Below are 18462 nucleotides of genomic sequence, written 5' to 3'. Positions count from 1 at the left end.
TCTATTCCTGTTTATATCATAGTACTCTGTGGCAAGATGGAAGACGACTATATACACGCGTACGCTTGATTTCCCTACGCCCGACCTACCCCACCCAAGCCTGTAAAATAATGATACTTGTAATTAAAAAAATACTAATCGATAGATTTTCAATAGTTCAATTCAGCTACGTTGTCCTTTTAAATTGCTCACCTTAAACTATTTCATTAAAAATCAAAAAAGTCGTTGAAAAATATTCATTTATCAATAATTTCAAACTCCTATATCTTTTGATGTATACAATATTTTAAATTACTCAAAGTGTTAAAAAACTGCTCAAGTTGCATTTATAATTGCTCAAGTATAGTTTCGAACGGATCCACTTTCCTTAATTTTTAAATAAATATAAATAGTTTGAACAAATAAAATAATGATTTTGTAAAAAAAATACTAATAGATAGATTTTCAATAGCTCAATTCAACTAAGTTTTTCTTTTAAATTGCTTACCTTAAAGTATTTAATTAAAAATCAAAAAAGTCATTGAAAAATATAACTGCTATATTTTTTGATGTAGGTATACAATATTTTAAATTACTCAAAGTGTTAATAAACTGCTCAAGTTGCATTTATAATTGCTCAAGTACAGATTTGAACAGCTCCACTTTCCTTAATTTTTAAATAAATATATAAAGTTCGAAAAAATTTAACGTTTATATCATAAGTTAAGGTGAGCGCTGCGGATGCGCATAGACAATGATGGGAAGCCAAAAAAAAAATTGCAAATATTCGTAATAAAAAAGATACTAATCGTTAGATTTTTAATACCTCAATTCTATCCTATATCCTATATCCTATGGCAATAAGGCCAAAACGAAGGTGCGCACAATGGCGTCCATACTGGCAAATGGTTTTCGTGAGGGCGTTAAGATAAGCCGATTAACGGTAGACGAAGCCCTTATGAACCATTTCGGAGCCATAGTCATGGCTGCCCGGCTATCGGCAGCAGAAGAGGTGGTCCTCATCGGAGACGTAAACCAGCTGCCGTACATCGACAGTGAAAACCTGTTCGAGATGCGGTACAGCAGACCTTACCTGACAGTAGGCATCTCATGCGAGCTGTACTGCACGCATCGAAACCCAAAAGACGTTGCTTTCGCCATCAGTGAGGTGTACGACGGGATCTACAGCTCGAGCCCGATCATCCACTCGTTGCGCATGGAAGGATTCACCGACTCACGAATACCAGCAGAACAGGACCGGACCCTGTACCTGACTTTCACGCAAGAGGAGAAAAAGGCGTTGATAGGTCGGGGATACGGAGCTGGGGAGGGGTCGAGAATTCTGACCATTCATGAGGCGCAGGGACAGACGAGTGAAAACGTCATTGTTATCCAGACGAGGGCGGAGAGGCTTCGAATCCATGATAGTGTCTCGCACGTGGTGGTCGCGGTGACTAGACACACTAACACCTGTGTCTATTACACCGACGACAAGGACGACGCAATTGGCTACTTCGTCAGAAGGGCGGTGGAGGCTAACCGTAGGCAGATTCTCGAGCACAGCCTCAAAATGGCGATCCATAATAGGGATACGAATGTTATTGAGGATGTGCTCGCGAAACTGGCGGCGGGCGCTGGTTTAGAAAAATGAGAGTGGCCGTCGACAATGCGGTAAATTAACAATGTAAATTATAAAGCATGTAGTGCATTATAAAATTAATGGAGCATGTAAGAAAACAAAAAAAAAAAAAAAAAAAATTGACGTAAGTGATTATTCTAGTAATTGTTGTTTAATTTAATTCTAATAATTATTCTAATTATTATTATTATATAATTATATATATATCTCTCACGGTCAGTTCTGGACTCACTACGAAATAGAGAAAATAAGCTTTAGTTCGTAATTCGAATGCAATGTTGAAAATAATACGCCTCAATACTTGAAAATTAAAATTTAAATAAAAAAAAGGCATGGGCACTCAAGAGCCTATGGATGTTAAAATTTAAATAAAAAAAATAAAAAAAAAAAATACCTCAATTCAACTACGTTGTCGTTTTAAATTGCTCACCTTAAATTATTTCATTAAAAATCAATATGGTCGTTGAAAAAAAAAATAATTTATCAATATTTTCAAACTCCTATATCTTTTGATGGAGATCTTTGAATGCAACTTGAGCAGTTTTTTAACACTTTGAGCAATTTAAAATATTGTATACATCAAAAGATATAGGAGTTTGACAAATATTTGATTTTTTTTTTAAATTTGATTTTTAATTATATAATTTGAGGTGAGCAATTTAAAGGGACAACGTAGTTGAATTGAGCTATTCAAAATCTATCAATTAGTATTTATTTTATTACAAATATCATTATTTTGCAGGCTGGGGTGGGGTAGGTCTACGCCCGGATCTTCGTCGACGGGTACGACGTCTGCGTCCCGATCAGTTGTTGCAAACGAAAAAGTAATAATAATAATAATAATTGTTTATTTGCAAGAACATGGTGTTGAAGTTGTACAGGATTAACATTTGTATAGTCCAAACATGTTCTACCTTACGGTGTGCAAATATTAAATATTAATGTGGTTATTAAACAATATTTTTAACATAAACTGTAGATTATATATCTTTGAATTATTTATATATTATTAAATTATTTATAGATTATTAATATATGATTTACTTTCTTCCTAAAACTATATAATTAATATACCATAATTGGAAAAACAATTATACATTATCAATATGATTGTTATATAATTTCTTCCTAAAACGATATAATGAATACTACCATAATTGATATGTTTCTTAGATGTGACGTTTAATTGACTATCTTTAAGGTCATTAAATTAATATCCTAAATTCCGTGCACTAAAAAGTCATTAACATCGTAATACATTTTCTCCAACAGCAGATCAAATAATTTTTTCTTAAACATTGCAGTTGTAAGATCTTTTAAGGTATCGGGCAATGTGTTATAAATTTTTATAGCCATACAGTATACATTTTTTTATAAAGAGTTAGTTTTAGAAATGGTACATATAACTTTTGTGGATATCTTGTTGTTCGTGATATCATATCTGAATTAGCCTTGAAGAGATACAAATGCTTTTTTACGAAAGCATTTGTATAGTAGAAGAACTTATAGATGAACCTTAATTAAAAAAATAGCATGTTTTAGAAATAAAAAAGGACATGGGTTTCAAAAGCCCGTGGATGTATATTAATTATATTTAAAAAAAAATATTTCTTCAACGGCTATAACGAGTCGGAAAGGTGTGTCCTGTTTGATTATTGCTGGCCCAATTAGATATTCGAGTAGTATGAAAAAAATTTATCTGGATAACATCTGAGTTTAGAATGCAATGTACAATGCTTCCCGTATTCTAATCTATTACTTAATATATGTGCACCCAAAATTTTCTTTTTTGTTTTCATCTTCTTTTAATTATTAGAGCAATTAGAGCGTTTTTTTCCGCATTTTCACGCACACGCACCGCGCTAGCAACACTGTCACTGATTAAATTGAATACTCTGCGGCTAACCAACCAACAAAATAAAGTTGATCAATTAAGTTGTAAACGTCCGCACACGTACGCAATTTAGTTGTTCGGTAGTCGGCCAACTTAATTGTAAGTGTGCGGGAGCACTAGAATACCATTATTTTAAAAGTTATCAACCTATTATTGTCGATCAAGCTTTTACTTGTATTGTCATTTTACATTTCTTCTAACTTAAAAAAAGGAGGAGGTTTTTCAATTCGACCATATATAATATATATATCGATGGCTCCTAAGTATACTGAGTCAACTAACAACTTTTGATAATTTAATTTTTTAAGATATTAATAACATTTACTTCATTTCCTATCTACCTATGTAACAAAAAAATAAAGTTATTAAAAGTAGAGTTGACTCAGTATACTTAGGAGCCATCGATATTATGTATGTTCGCGGATAATTTCGTCGTTTATGAACCGATTTTGATAATTCTTTTTTTGTTGGAAAGGAGATATCCCAAGTGTGGTACCATGATAAGGAAATCAGCATCTGATAATGGCATCCCATAGAAATTGAGAGGATCCTTCGAAAACCGCAGTGACGACAAGGTCGTTTGTTAATTTTTTTTCGTCTACTTACGTTGTTTTACTTGTCAATGTTATTGCAATCGGTTTTTTTTTTGTTTGCTAGCAAACACAATTATTTATATAGCTTTCTACGGAAATATTTGATGTTCAATAAGTCAACGTAACAATGTAAAAAAAAAATATGAAAAGAATGTCTGCCATATTGTTTGGAATTACTAAGAACTTGTTATAAATTACGAGTTCCAAGGTGGTAGTGTAACTGTAACACTGTGTTATCCCTTAGTCGTCTCTTAGGACACCCACGAGAGGGGGGGCTACATTCCTTGATGCCGTAACCACACAGCACATTAATAAATGAAATAATCTTAATTCTATTATAGTTAACTACTCCAAAATCTAGTCAAACATTATCATAGACAATGATCGTAATGACAAAATAAATAGCATAAGATCCTTAATATTTTTACTAAATCTTTAATTTTTTATTATACACATTTATAAGTTTCTGTGTTGTAAAATTAACGAGTTTTACGAGTTTCTAAATAACGTCAATTAGCTAGTAAGGTTGTTAGTCATTCAATTAGAAGACTATTATTTTTTTATACAGTATCAATTGTATGTTTAACTAAAGTATTTAATTTAACATTTAAAGCTACATTCGCTACAAAGCATTGGTATGATTTTATATACCAAAATTTTTTTATGATAAAAATATGTATTTTTTTCACATGACAATGCAATGTTTGTTTATAAGCAGAGAAAATCTGACATTGACATACCTCTTTGTAATCAAATCATACGATTTTAGTGATCGCAAAATGTGCAATTATTTTTAATTTATTGACTGAAATGTATATTAAAACGCGAATAAAATAATTTCTTTATAGTGAATAAGTATATTGATGTATAAAACATGGAAATATGTCAAGCGTGCTTAAGAACTGGAGACTTCGTACAAGCGATGTCTGCAGAAGATATAAAATCCTATAGGTTGTTTATAACAAAGGTAATAAGTTTAATTAGACAAATATTTGAACTAAAATATATTAAATGAAATCACAATAGCTTATTCAAGTGTATTTGTGTGTGTAAAACAATCGTACCCATAAACATAAGAAATAAATACAAAAACAACTCATTGAAATTATTTAACTACTGCAAAGTAATGCCAATACATACTAAAATAAAATATACATTATTAATAGAACAATATTTTAATTCAAACATTCAAATAAAAATGAGTCACTATAAACTAACAAGAAATATTACAAATCACACATTAAAAATACCTAGGCATAGTAATTTTTATGGAAAACTTACGCTTGAATATATTATTCCTTTCTTAATAAATAATCTGCCATCAAATTTAAAAAAAAATAACTACAAAAACATAGTTAAAAAATTCTTTTTAGACCAACTTAAAGAGAGAGATTGACATGACTGCATTTATTATTTTTATTATGATTATTACTATTTTTTAACCATTTAATGTTATTTTTTTTTTCTTTCCAATTATATTCACATGTATAATCTATATTTGTATAGCTTTATATCATATTTTTATGTTAGTATATAATATCGTATGTACTTTAGTATTATTACTTTAGAAACACAGTGCACTGTTAAACTGTTCATTGTTTTTGCTGCACTATTTATCACATAAATTGTATCTTTTTTTCTTCTTTAAATAAATAAATAAATAAAATAAATTTGTTATCATTTTGTTTAAATTAAATTAAGCGTAAATGTTTCAATTCTTTCAAATTTATTTAATATCGCCTATTAATTCCTTTAATTATAATTAAAAATATTGTAAATTTAAGTCTCTTTAATTAACAAAGATTAAATTGATTTTTTTAAGTCAGTATTCTAATATTTTTTTAAAGATTATTTGGCAAAATGCGTATGTTATTGTGCCAAATATTAATGTTTGATAATGTCAGTATAGAAGTATTGATAGTATAGATAATATAAATAATAGGAGCAACAAACTCTTATTCTGTTTTAATTCATTAAGTAAACAGTGTAAATATTATACTTTTAATCACAAATAAAAAAAAACTAATGTATTAGTATATATATTAAGGTAAATAAACTTAATTATAAACATTGTTAGGTTTATCTATATACTATTGTAACCTTATTCTTTGGATAAGATATCTCTTTTTGACCTACTTAAGTTTTACACAAGTTCTAAAAGGTACAAGGTATCTTATTAATAGAAATGTGATATAATATTGAATACTTTATTTTAAATTTTCAAAGAATATGAATAAAAAAAATCAATAAAGCATATGTATCAGATATATTACGACTAGCTAGTATTGTGGCTGTAATTGTCTACCCGAGTCTGGGTGTAATATATACTGATTTATAAATATATTTTTTTACAACTAGGTCGGAAAAAAGTGTACGGCACACCTGATAGTAAGCGATTACTGTAGTTTATAGACATCCAGAGCTCTGGTCACCTTACTCCACTACAGGAACACAACAGTGATTGAAAGCGGTTTTAGCTGTAATCTTCTGTAAGTTCAAGGTACTACCCCAGTCGGTCTGCTCCAGATCTAAAGCAGCCAAAGCAATATTAATCTAATAAAATCTTTTCAGGTAGAAGACCCATTAGTCATTATGTACATCTGTATGTATTGTAAAAGTTTTCTGAAAAGAATCGTCAAGTTTATTGAGCGGTGTCAAATCTCAGACTTGCTTATCAAAGAGGCTTTATGTAAAGTAAGTACGTTATCTATAAAAAAATTCGTCTATTTGCTAATTAGTTAGTTTTGTGTTTTAACAATGTTGCATATCACTTCAGTCTATTTTAGTCCAATGCTGGACATAGGCCTTCCCAAGTTCACGACGGAAACGGCGTGAACTCATGTGTTTTGCCCATAGTCACCACATTGGGCAGGCGTGTTGGTGACCGCGGGGCTGGCTTAATTGTCGCACCGAAGACGCTGCTGTCCGTCTTCGGACTGTGTATTTCAATGCCAGCATTTGGATGGTTATACCGCCATCGGTCGGCTTTTTAAGTTCCAAGGTGGTTGTGGAACTGTGATGTGTGTGTGTGTGTGTGTGTGTGTGTGTGTGTGTGTGTGTGTTTGTGTGTGTGTGCGCGCGCGTGTGTGGGTAGAAACTTAAATTAATTTAATAATAAAAGGGAACATATCCACCAAACCGGTAGACCGGTGTAGCAGCAGTGGTGGATCAAGCTTAGATCCTTCTCCTTCAGGGAGAAAGAGGCCTATGCATAACAGCGGGATGTTACAGGCTGAATCGTAATAATAATTTTTATGTTTTCAGGGCACAGAAGTTTTGCCTGAAGTAGGAACAACTTTAAGTATTTCAAAGACAGTATATAATTATGTAGGTCCATTAAATGAAGATGTTAAAATTGAGGATGGCCTCAAAAGTCATTTGTCAGATGACGAAGATGACATTCCTCTGATGTTCTTGAATACCGGTGACGTTGATTCTAATGAGTATTATAATGAGGATTTGGTAAGTTTTTTTTATTACTTAACTCCTCAAAAAAAAGTTCTTAAACTCATCATCTCATATTTTTCGAAGTCAAACTTCTTTAGATGCATGAGGACCAATTGGGACCGCACAGCTTAATGTGCTCTCCGAGGCACGGTTGGCCCATATATGTTTGACTATTTTCAATGTGTTCTAGGATAAAACAAATATAAAAATAGATATAAAAAAGGAAGGCTTTGAAGATAACGCACAAATAGATGCATCATTAGATGGAAGTAAAACTAAATATAAGAAGAAAGAATTAAAAGAAGGATTCACGTCACGAATGGTCACGGAAACAAATGAATACATAGTTATTAAATTGACTAAAGAACAGGTGATTATACTTATTGAAGTGAAACTTCTTTAGGCGCATCAGGGGTAAAATTTTTACGGATCAAACACGTCACGCGTCACGGGTCACGGATTTTTAAACGTCCATACAACGATGAATACACCGATTCTCGTCCGATCACTGAAGTTAAACAACGTCGAGCGCGGTCACTACTTGGATGGGTGACGTGATGTTTTTTTTTTTATTAGTTTGTCAAAAAAGTTTCACTTCTGACATGTGTACTCTGTACGCACGCATTTTTTTTTTTAATCTATCTGTACCCTGCGGCATGACATGAGTTAATTTGAGGAAAAAAATAGCCCATAGCCTTCCTAGTGAAATGGGCTATCTAAAAGAAAAATAATTTTTCAATTGGATCCAGTAGTTTCTGAGATCTGCACGTTTAAACAAACTTTTCAACTTTAAAATATTAGTATAGACTAGCTGCTGCCCGCGACGTCGTCTGCGTGAACGCTCTACATCATCAAAAATACCTGTAATTATACCTTTTAAAATAAGATTTATTTACCCGTTTCTTTTTTACATTTCATATTTACAGAAAAATCTCATAGATGGCGCTGCTTTAAAATTGTCTTGTCTACTTATATTTATTCAATTATGTTTATCGGCCTAGTTATATTGCGTGATGATTTTATAATGTGAAGCTAGCATATAGCATGGTTATTAACATAATAACAACAACATTCAAATATGCGTCGTTAGATTACACGTTATTACAGAATGTGTTGAGGAAATAAAGGTTCACTGCTCGTTCTCCGTAAGTGATAGCGTGATAATTTGTAGCCTATATATTGACCTAACTTCTTAATAATATTCGTGCCAAATTTGAAGTAAATCCGTGCAGTACTTTTTGAGTTTTTCCCGGACATACATACAGACAAAAATTCTAAAAACTATATTTTTGGCTTCGGTATCGATTGTAGATCACACCGCAAGTATTCTTTTAAAAAAATATTCAATGTACAGTTTTGACTTTCCCACCATTTTATTGTATGTATAGATGATTTATGAAAATATATAATTACTATCGAATGATATAATAATAATAGCAACCTGTGGTAATAATAATAACAGTCATCACTAGACTGTACCTTAGACGCTGTATAGCCATCATACATATACATGACTATACATAAAAATCTTAAGCTTTTTTAACGTCACGGACAATTTTGCCGGCTAAGGTACACCTCGCAACGCCCTATAAGAACCTTCGTTCCAAAATATTATAAAAAGGGTATTAATTAAATTTAAGCATTTCACTTATTCATTATTAAGCACAGGGTCGAATTTTTAGGGTCTATTTACCCCTGGGGCAGTAAAGAGTGGAGGCCATTAATTGTTTTATGGCTTAAGCCACGCTGTAAATATTTTTTAATATTTATTTTACTTAATTTAGATATTGGAAGACATGAAACAATACTCGAACACTGAAAAATATAAAGTATTGCCGTATAAATGTGAGAAGTGCGTTCGAGGGTTCAACTTTGAAGATGTCCTACAAACACATATGGAGAAACACTCACCGGTAAGTTTAAGATTACAGCATAATTGTAAGTAAGGTTAGGTTAGGTTAAGAGCTACTGGATCCCGTAGCTCCTCCAACTTCGTGTTGAAGACGGCCATCGCAGAGGTTTTAGTGGATAAGAATCCCACATAACCCGTCTCTACCCCACGTCCTCTGCGTAAAAAAAAAGAGCTACTGGACAGAGTTGGGGGTAGGGTCGGCAACGCGATTGCGAGGCTGCGGGTGTTGCAGGCGTCTATAAATTACGGTGACAGCTAACCATCAGGTAAGCCTGTATGCCATCCTAGTTGAATAAGAAATCCGGAGTTAACTGTATACTTTTTAAATAAAATTTATCAGATGCTTCCAATTAACATTGTAACCAATTATATTTATTTTTAAACTATATCTCAAATTGCGGAAACGCAGACTTCACTACTTTTGGTCGATCTATAAAATTAGTTACGCGGAATTTTAAACTTTAACGTTTTGGACGCCCTCATCCAACCCCCTCTATACCCCACGCCGTGCGTGTCAGATTCTTTCAGTCAGATCTCCTAACATATATTACGCCACAAAAGCTCTTCATTCTCTTCTTCTCTCACAAAAGGTCCTTCCTCCATATAAGATTTCGCGATTAAAAATACCATACAATTTTTTTTTTTCTGGACAACGTCACGATAAGCAATGATTCTCCTGCCCCTTATTTGCGAACTAATTTTATGTACTTAGACAAATCCTAATAATAAGAAGAGGTCATCTTGAAATATTAAAATAAGTTTTCACTTTACTAATTGTATAATTTAATTATAATAATTTTGATATTTCAGAGCAATGGTCCATTTCAATGTGAAATATGTGAACAGTACTGCCCCAGTAAAGTATCGTTAAGGGGTCATATGAAATCACATTCCACAAGGTAAAAAAATTAATTTTTTTTTTTTTTTTTTGTTAATTCATCCAAATGGGGCAATTTTTTTTTTATATCCATCTAAATGGGGCAGATTAGTAAATATATCATTTAATCTCATCACACTCACACCTAATCAATAATTCGAACATAAACAAAACACTTTTTCCATATATATCAATTAAGTTGGCATAATTTTGGTCGGTGGACTCACGTCTGCATTAGGGATACTAAGAATAACTAGTTCTCTTAATGTAAGCTGCAGTAGTGTACCAAGTAAATAATAACTAACAAAACTAAAAATTAGAATAACAAAAGAACGGGCATTATAAACCTGTAGACATAACTTAATATATAAAAAAAAACACTCCGCATCTTGATGAATAAAATTGTATCCATGAGAAAACTTTGTGCTTTACGTTTCAAGGAACATTCTCATTTATCATCACATTGCAAACTTCGATTACACAATGTGATCAATGCCATGTATTTTATTATAAGTTAAGACGTGGGTCTCTCGTAAAATAACGCCATCTAGTGAGAATTTTTTTCCATCACTATTTTATCACTCGATAATCTTAAGAGCCAAACCAGACACCTTAAAGGTCATGGAGTCTGGCCCATTAGGGCGAAATAATGTGGCCTCAGAGGCAACCCGGAAAAACGCGGGTAAGAAAGTCAACCTCTTGATCCGTATTTATTTATTTATTTATTCTTAATGTACACCAAAATACAGACACATATAAAGAAAGATACAATACAAGATGTACAAAGGCGATCTTATCGCTAAATAGCGATTTATTCCAGATAACCTTTGGGTACTGGACACGATACAGTAGCAGCGGTTAGAAGTGTGCACAAATTAAGGAGGAAAAATCAATAATAAATAGATAAAAAACCTGTAAAATATGTACCCAGACAGTTTCTTGGGTCTGTTACGAGAAATCACGTCGTCAATAATCTTTGGAGCGAAATAAATATTGAAACTTTTCTTTTTATAATTATTATATAAATAAATAAACAAAATACATTCTTGTTTCCAGGTATAAATGCAAATTATGTGGTTTAATAAGGCTATCGAGGCAGCATATATTGGAGCATTACTCGCTCGAACACACGGCTTCGGCTGCCCTTTACAGATGCCCGAAATGCCCGCATACTACGAAGTTAGTTATTATTATTTTAACTACACTAGGATATTTGGTATAACTTAAAAATATAATGTTAAATTGACTTTTAAGAAAATTTGTGTATTCATTCATAGAAGGCTTTTGGTATTCATCCAACCCTTAAACTCAAAAAGTATTTTTATGTCAGACCATCCTCGATACTCAGATTATTTCACTTAAACAAAATCTTAGGCTAAGTGCGACTAACGTAGGTACGGTAGGCCATAGCAGGAAATTTCTCGCTCAAAATATGGAGCAGCCCGACTCGGGTAGTACTTCGACCTTACAGAAAATCACAGCTAAATAATACTGCTTTCAAGCAGTGTTATGTTCCTGTTGGTGAGTAAGGTGACTAAAGCTCCTGGGGGGAATTGGGGATAGGGTCGGCAACGCGCTTACGATGCTCCTGCTGTTTCAGACTATATAAGCTACGGTTATCGCTTACAATCAGGTGAGCCGTACACTTGATTGCCGACCTAGTGATGTAAAAAATATTTATATTTTAGTATGACGTTATAAAGCCTATAACCTCCTTACTTAAACTGATTTCTATCTTCTATATGCCTCTATTATACTGATGTTTTATTGTCATTACATAGTATGAAACAAAATTTCTTCCCGCTGTCTGTATGCAGATCTTTAAAACTACGCAACAGATTTTGATGCGGTTTTCTTTTGTAAATATACTGATTTCAGAGGAAGGTTTATATGTATAATTTATGCATAATATAATAGAAGAACATCGATAGTTTTTGCAACCGTGCGAAGCCGGGGCGGGTCGCTAGTGTCTTGTAAATGGTATTTAGTGTATATGGTTTGACTTGATGTCTCTCGCTTGTATCTGTACATTATATGCTTTTTATTGTATCTTTATAACATCAGTATAAATATAATTTCATTTATTCCAGTAAGCGCACAGCGATGCAGAGACATGTAAGGTTGCATTCAACATGTGAACCCCTGAAATGTAATCTGTGTGGAAAGTTCTATAAAAGCAAGGAATCCTTAAGAGTGCACGCTATGTAAGTTATGTATATTTTTATACACACGTAACTCAGTATTTTTAACAGGTACTCCATAGCAGGAAATATCCCGCTCAAAAATTTACTTAACATTTTTGGTGTAAGGAAATGACAAAATTTCAATTACTGTGTAATTCTATTAAAAGTTTTGTTTACATGATAGGAATATGATATTATAGGAAAAAAAACATGCTTTTTTATTTTAAGTTCCACAAAAGTAATATTAATGTTTTTCACTTTTTGGGGCTGATTGTGATTATTGAAATATGGGGCACTATGTGTTATAGTTTTTTTTTGTGTTTTGTTTGCATTTGATAATATTCACATTGATTTGAAAATTTTTAGTTCAAATTATTGCTATATTTTCGAAAAAAAAATAGTAAATTAATAGTAAAAATAGGAAGTGTGTGTGTCAGCTCCGACGTATGACTGGGGTTTACTCCTGCAGATCGACTGTCTAAATAGGCACAAAAAAGGCTTACTAGTCTACGAAAAAGATTAATACCGTATCAAATGGTAAATAAACGAATCAAATAACGCCATCTATCTAAGATGGCTTAACGAAGTCATTCGTACAGTAAATTTTACTTCTCATATTTTTTTCATACCTTATATGAAAATCGATTCTTAAGGAGTCCAAGTCCAAAAAAAGTATTTGAAAACCATGTTGTTATATAAATTTCAATATTTTTTTCGTTACACCAGGCGTCATGACGATAAAAAGTTACACCAATGCGATCTATGCACGAGTACGTTTGTGTACGCGACGCAGCTGACCAAACATATGATATCTGTACACGAGAGGAAAGATTATTATTGTGTTGAGTGTGACATTATGTTCAAATCGATGGTGAGTATTGAAATTATTATCATCATCATCATCATCATTACAGCCTATACAGTCTACTGCTGGACGTAGGCCTCCACAAGTTTACGCCGAAAATAACGTGAACTCTTGTGTTTTGCCCATAGTCACCACGCTGGGCAGGCGGGTTGGTGACCGCAGTACTGGCTTTGTCGCACCGAAGACGCTGCTGCCCGTCTTCGGCCTGTGTATTTTAAAGCCAGTAGTTGGATGGTTATCTCGCCACCGGTCGACTTTTTAAGTTCCAAGGTGGTAGTGGAACTGTGTTATCCCTTAGTCGCCTCTTACGACACCCACGGGAAGGGAGGGGGTTGCTATATTCTTTAGTACCGTAGCCACAGCGTGGTGACTATGGGCAACACACATGAGTTCGCGCGTAACTAGCAAACTCTAATCTTAACTTTAGCAAAACGGATCGTTTTCGAATATTAAAATTTATCTTTACTGTTTGTTTCGTGTTTCGTTGATAAAGCTAATAACTTATAATTGATATTTATTGTTAGGAGAATTTGAAGCAACATTTGCAACGCGCTAAACGACATCGCGACTCGTCTTCGTACAAGTAAGTAATATTTACTTTATATAAGTTTGAACATTAAACAAAGTGTGTGTGTGTGTGTGTGTGTTTGTTTGTGTGTGTTTCAACTACATAGTAGTGTGTGTAATGTTTTTTATTGCATTAATATATTTTTTTATGCATAATTAAACATATATATATATATTTATTAGCATTCTGCACTCCTGCTCTATATGAACTATAAGTGTGCGAAATTTCATACTCCTCCTTCCGCGCAATTTTCTTAAAAAAGGGTACAAAGTTTTTGTTTCACGTATTAATATATAGATTATGTTAATAAAGCTGAAAAGTTTGTTTGTCTGTTTGTTTAAGTGCAATACGCTCAAAAAGTATTGAATCATTTTTTTTTTTTTGGATAATTCATTTCCCTAAGAAGGCTGTAATCTACATAACAACGCGGGCGAAACCTCGGGGGAAAGCTAATTTTATTCTATTAACATTGTAAATTAAGATCTTGCAATTAGACTTTACAATGTCTCGTGATAGTATTTTCTTCCACAATAGATTAAATGTTTAACGATATATATATTTTAACTGAGGTAGGGCACAGCAGGAATTTCCTGCTCAAAATATGGAGCAGCCCGACTGGGGTAGTACCTCGACCTTACAGAAGATCACAGCAAAATAATACTGTTTTCAAGCAGTATTGTGTTCCTGTTGGTGAGTAAGGTGACCAGAGCTCCTGGGGGGATTGGGGATTGGGTCGGTAACGCGCTTGCGATGCTTCTGGTGTTGCAGGTGTCTATAAGCTACGGTAATCGCTTACCATCAGGTGAGCCGTACGCTTGTTTGCCGACCTAGTGACATAAAAAAAAAAAAAAAAAAAAAATATTTTCCGCCAACCCGCATTGGACCAGCGTGGTGGATTAAGCTCCGAACCTTCGACATGGATAAAGAGGCCTAAGCCCAGCAGTGGGGTGATTCAGGCTGAATCGAAAAGGATGTATTTTGCTTTTTATTTATAAAAATTATAAAATTTTCGTTAGCATGAGTTAAAAATTTAGTTACGGTAGAGTTAATCGTCTGAGTACATTCTTAAGAGAGAGCAGTCACTCAAAAATCGATAAAACAAACCATATTTAAATCTATACTGGTTGAAAATTCGACTTTGTCCATTTTATTAAGTACTAGCTTCTGCGCGCGACTTCGTCCGCGTGGAACAGAGGCGCGCGCAATACTTGATCATTATTTTGCTGCGATGTTAAAACTGCGATATCTCCTGAGATACTCGTTGAAATCGAATTATGTAAAAGGCTATTTTGTTTTAAATTAAATACTTGTGATGAATAACGTATTTATTTAGATAAGGATTAATATCGTGTTTATAAAAACATCTTTGCAAATAATGCATTATTTTAGAACAAACTTGGTTAGCATAAAAAAGGTTATAGTGAGCCAACCTTAAAAGATAGATATATGCTGTCCCGGACTATTTTTTAGAACTTTTAAAGAGGATCAATTCTGTCTTACATGATTTTTGCGAAACTTTAACTGTTTTCACAGCGCACGCAGCGGAAGCTCTCAAAAGGAAAAAAGAAGCCCCGATTTTGAAACATTCTTCATTGGTGCTCCGCTTCTTTTGGTCTTAGCGTTATGATATATAGCCTATAACCTTCCTCGATAAATGGGCTATCTAACACAAAAAGAATTTTTCAAATCCGACCAGTAGTTTTTGAGATTAGCGCGTTCAAACAAACAAACAAACAAACTCTTCTGCTTTTTTTTTATATCACTACGTCTGCAAACAAGCGTAAGGCTCACCTGATGGTAAGCGATTACCGTAGCTTATAGACGCCTGCAACACCAGAAGCATCGCAAGCGCGTTGCCGACCCAATCCCCAATCCCCCCAGGAGCTCTGGTCACCTTACTCACCAACAGGAACACAATACTGCTTGAAAACAGTATTATTTAGCTGTGATCTTCTGTAAGCTCGAGGTACTACCCCAGTCGGGCTGCTCCATATTTTGAGCAGGAAATTCCTGCTGTGCCCTACCTATTGCTATGAATAAAACTCGTAAGACACAAAACGTTCCAAATAAACAAAATAATAATAAATTTGTCTCAGATACCAATGCCCCCACTGCGAACAACGTTTCATATCACAGTCTACCCTCGCGACTCATCGTACAACCGTACACGGGGACGCTAAAACAGCAAATTGTACGCAATGTTCACGCGTGTACACAAGTCTCGACGCGTTACGTGGTCACGCGAGGCGTGCTCACGGTCAAGTTAGACACACTTTGCCGTGTCCGCTGTGCGATAGGGTGTTTTCGGTGAGTATATCAACTTTTTTTTTTTAGTAAGACGCTATAACATTTCTCAGATCCATTGGTCTTGTAATTATACCCAATATTAATTTAATAAAAAATATTTTAATCGACTTCAAAAAAGGAGGTTGTCAATTCGAATGTATTTTTTTATGTGTGTTACCTCAGAACTTTTGACTGGGTGGACCGATTACAATGAATTATTTTATAATTAAAAGTTGTTGCGTGTCATGTGGTCCCATTTCAATTTAATTGCAATCCGACAAGTACTTTTCGAGTTATATCTAATAATGCGTATTTACTTGACTATTTTTCGTCGACCTACGTTATATTATACCGCATAACTTTTCACTGGGCTTACCGATTTTGACGATTCTTACTTTAATCGGAAGCTAATAAGTAGTTGTCATGTGGTCTCATTTTAATTTGATTGAGATGTGATGACTACTTTTTGAGTAACGCGTATTTACGTGACTATTTTTTCGTGTCCCTTCATTGTATTACTTGTCGATGTAGTTGAAGTCGGTTTTTTTTTTGGTTTGCGAGCAAACAATAATCTTGTATAGACACAAACTAAAAAACTATAGAAACAGTCACAATAAACACCATGATAAAGTAACTTTATTCACAAATATATTCACATGAAAAACACAGGCCGAAGACGGACATCAGCGTCTTCGGTGTGACAAAGCCAGCCCTGCAGTCACCAACCCGCCTGCCCAGCGTGGTGACTATGAGCACCATACGAGTTCATGCCATTTTTGGTGCGAACTTATGGAGGCCTATATCCAGCAGTAGACTGTGATAGGCTGAAATGATGATAATGATATTCACGTTCCGAACTTTTTCTGGGTGTACTGATTTTGACGAAATTAATTTGAAAGCTGGTGCTTGTCGTGTGGTCTCATGTCAATTTTATTGAAATACATTTTTTTTATTACCAGCGTAAATATGTCCTCCGTGTACACATGCGTACACACACGGGCGAGCGTCCACACACATGCGCGTGTGGCGCCGCCTTTACACAAGCTTCTGCCTTACGAGCCCATTGTACTGCTAAACACAAGGTACTTATGTTATGAATAAGGGGCCATCAATACTGTTACCAACACGAATTTAACATATTTTTTTTTCATTGTGACATATTTTTTAATTATAGACATCGGTTTCGACATGGTTTTTATTTTCGTTTTAATTAATGTCACCTCGCCAACAAAACAATTTTATCTTTAATTTTATCTAGTTTTTTAAATGTGATATTTTGGAATGTGATTTCACAATATTTTAGACCCCTCCCGACCCCTTGTCATACAATGCCACACTTTTACGAAATCCTGCCACTCCTCAGGGGATCCAATAATTACGTAAGCTCAGAAATGGGAGGGAGGGGTCCAATGAAATCTCAGCAAATCTCACTTAAACCGATGAGGGGATAATCGAAAATCACAAAAAAATATAAAATATTACAAATATTAAAAAAATATGTATTTCGAGTGTTTATTTTGCGCGCTAAAATAATTCTCATGGCTATTGAAATCATTTAGCTTTTGCTTTGAATTTTATTAAATTTAAATAAATTAACTATAGTATACAAGAACAATTTATTATTTTTCGTCAATCTTTATCATATTCAGCGTCAATCTCACGTAAGGGGAGGGGAGGTCCAGGCAAATCTCACTAAAGCTTACCTAAGGGGGGTTGTAAACTAATCGAAAAATAGCTCACGTAATTAATGGACTCCCCCATAACGTGTAAAATGGATGAGTATTTTTTATCAAAAAAAAAAAAAAAACAAAAATATGTAACGCTTGTAACAAAAATATGTATTGTAGATACATTGTGTTGGCAACCAATGTAATAAAATGAGTATGGTATAACATATTATATATTAACATAATATGTTCAAATATGTCCAATATTCTCGTTCTGTTGTTTTCATTTTCAAGACTTATATTTTAATTTAATCATAAGAATTACTCTTCGTGATAACGAATGCAAAAAAAAATATTACTTAAAAAAAAATTGATTTCTTTTTCAGAAATGAGTCTTCATCATTGCTCAAGTAACAAAATCTCAAGAAAATACTCCTGAAATCTCAATTAATTGTGATATTTTTGAATAAATTATTGTAACTGAGTGTTTTTTTTTTTTTAATTTTCGACTTTAGATTTGAATTCGAATGTAGAAATAGAAAATGATAATTG

General features: G+C 33.6%; 1 protein-coding gene across 1 annotated transcript; it reads left to right on the top strand.

Moving 5' to 3' along the window:
- The first annotated feature begins 4845 nt into the window (after positions 1–4845).
- LOC123666272 (zinc finger and BTB domain-containing protein 41-like) lies at positions 4846–18394 on the top strand. The gene is made up of 13 exons (XM_045600438.1): positions 4846–5072; positions 6677–6799; positions 7370–7567; positions 7743–7922; positions 9337–9465; positions 10275–10363; positions 11398–11520; positions 12432–12545; positions 13251–13395; positions 13914–13972; positions 16054–16264; positions 17203–17325; positions 18297–18394. Exons 1-13 carry the CDS (start codon positions 4980–4982, stop codon positions 18300–18302), a joined length of 1593 nt encoding a protein of 530 aa, XP_045456394.1. The 5' UTR covers positions 4846–4979; the 3' UTR covers positions 18303–18394.
- The last annotated feature ends 68 nt before the right edge of the window (positions 18395–18462 follow it).

The sequence above is a fragment of the Melitaea cinxia genome, chromosome 25 (genome assembly GCF_905220565.1).
Source record: "Melitaea cinxia chromosome 25, ilMelCinx1.1, whole genome shotgun sequence".
Classification (NCBI taxonomy): Eukaryota; Metazoa; Arthropoda; class Insecta; order Lepidoptera; family Nymphalidae; genus Melitaea; species Melitaea cinxia.
This window is presented reverse-complemented; position numbering and strand designations above follow the sequence as displayed.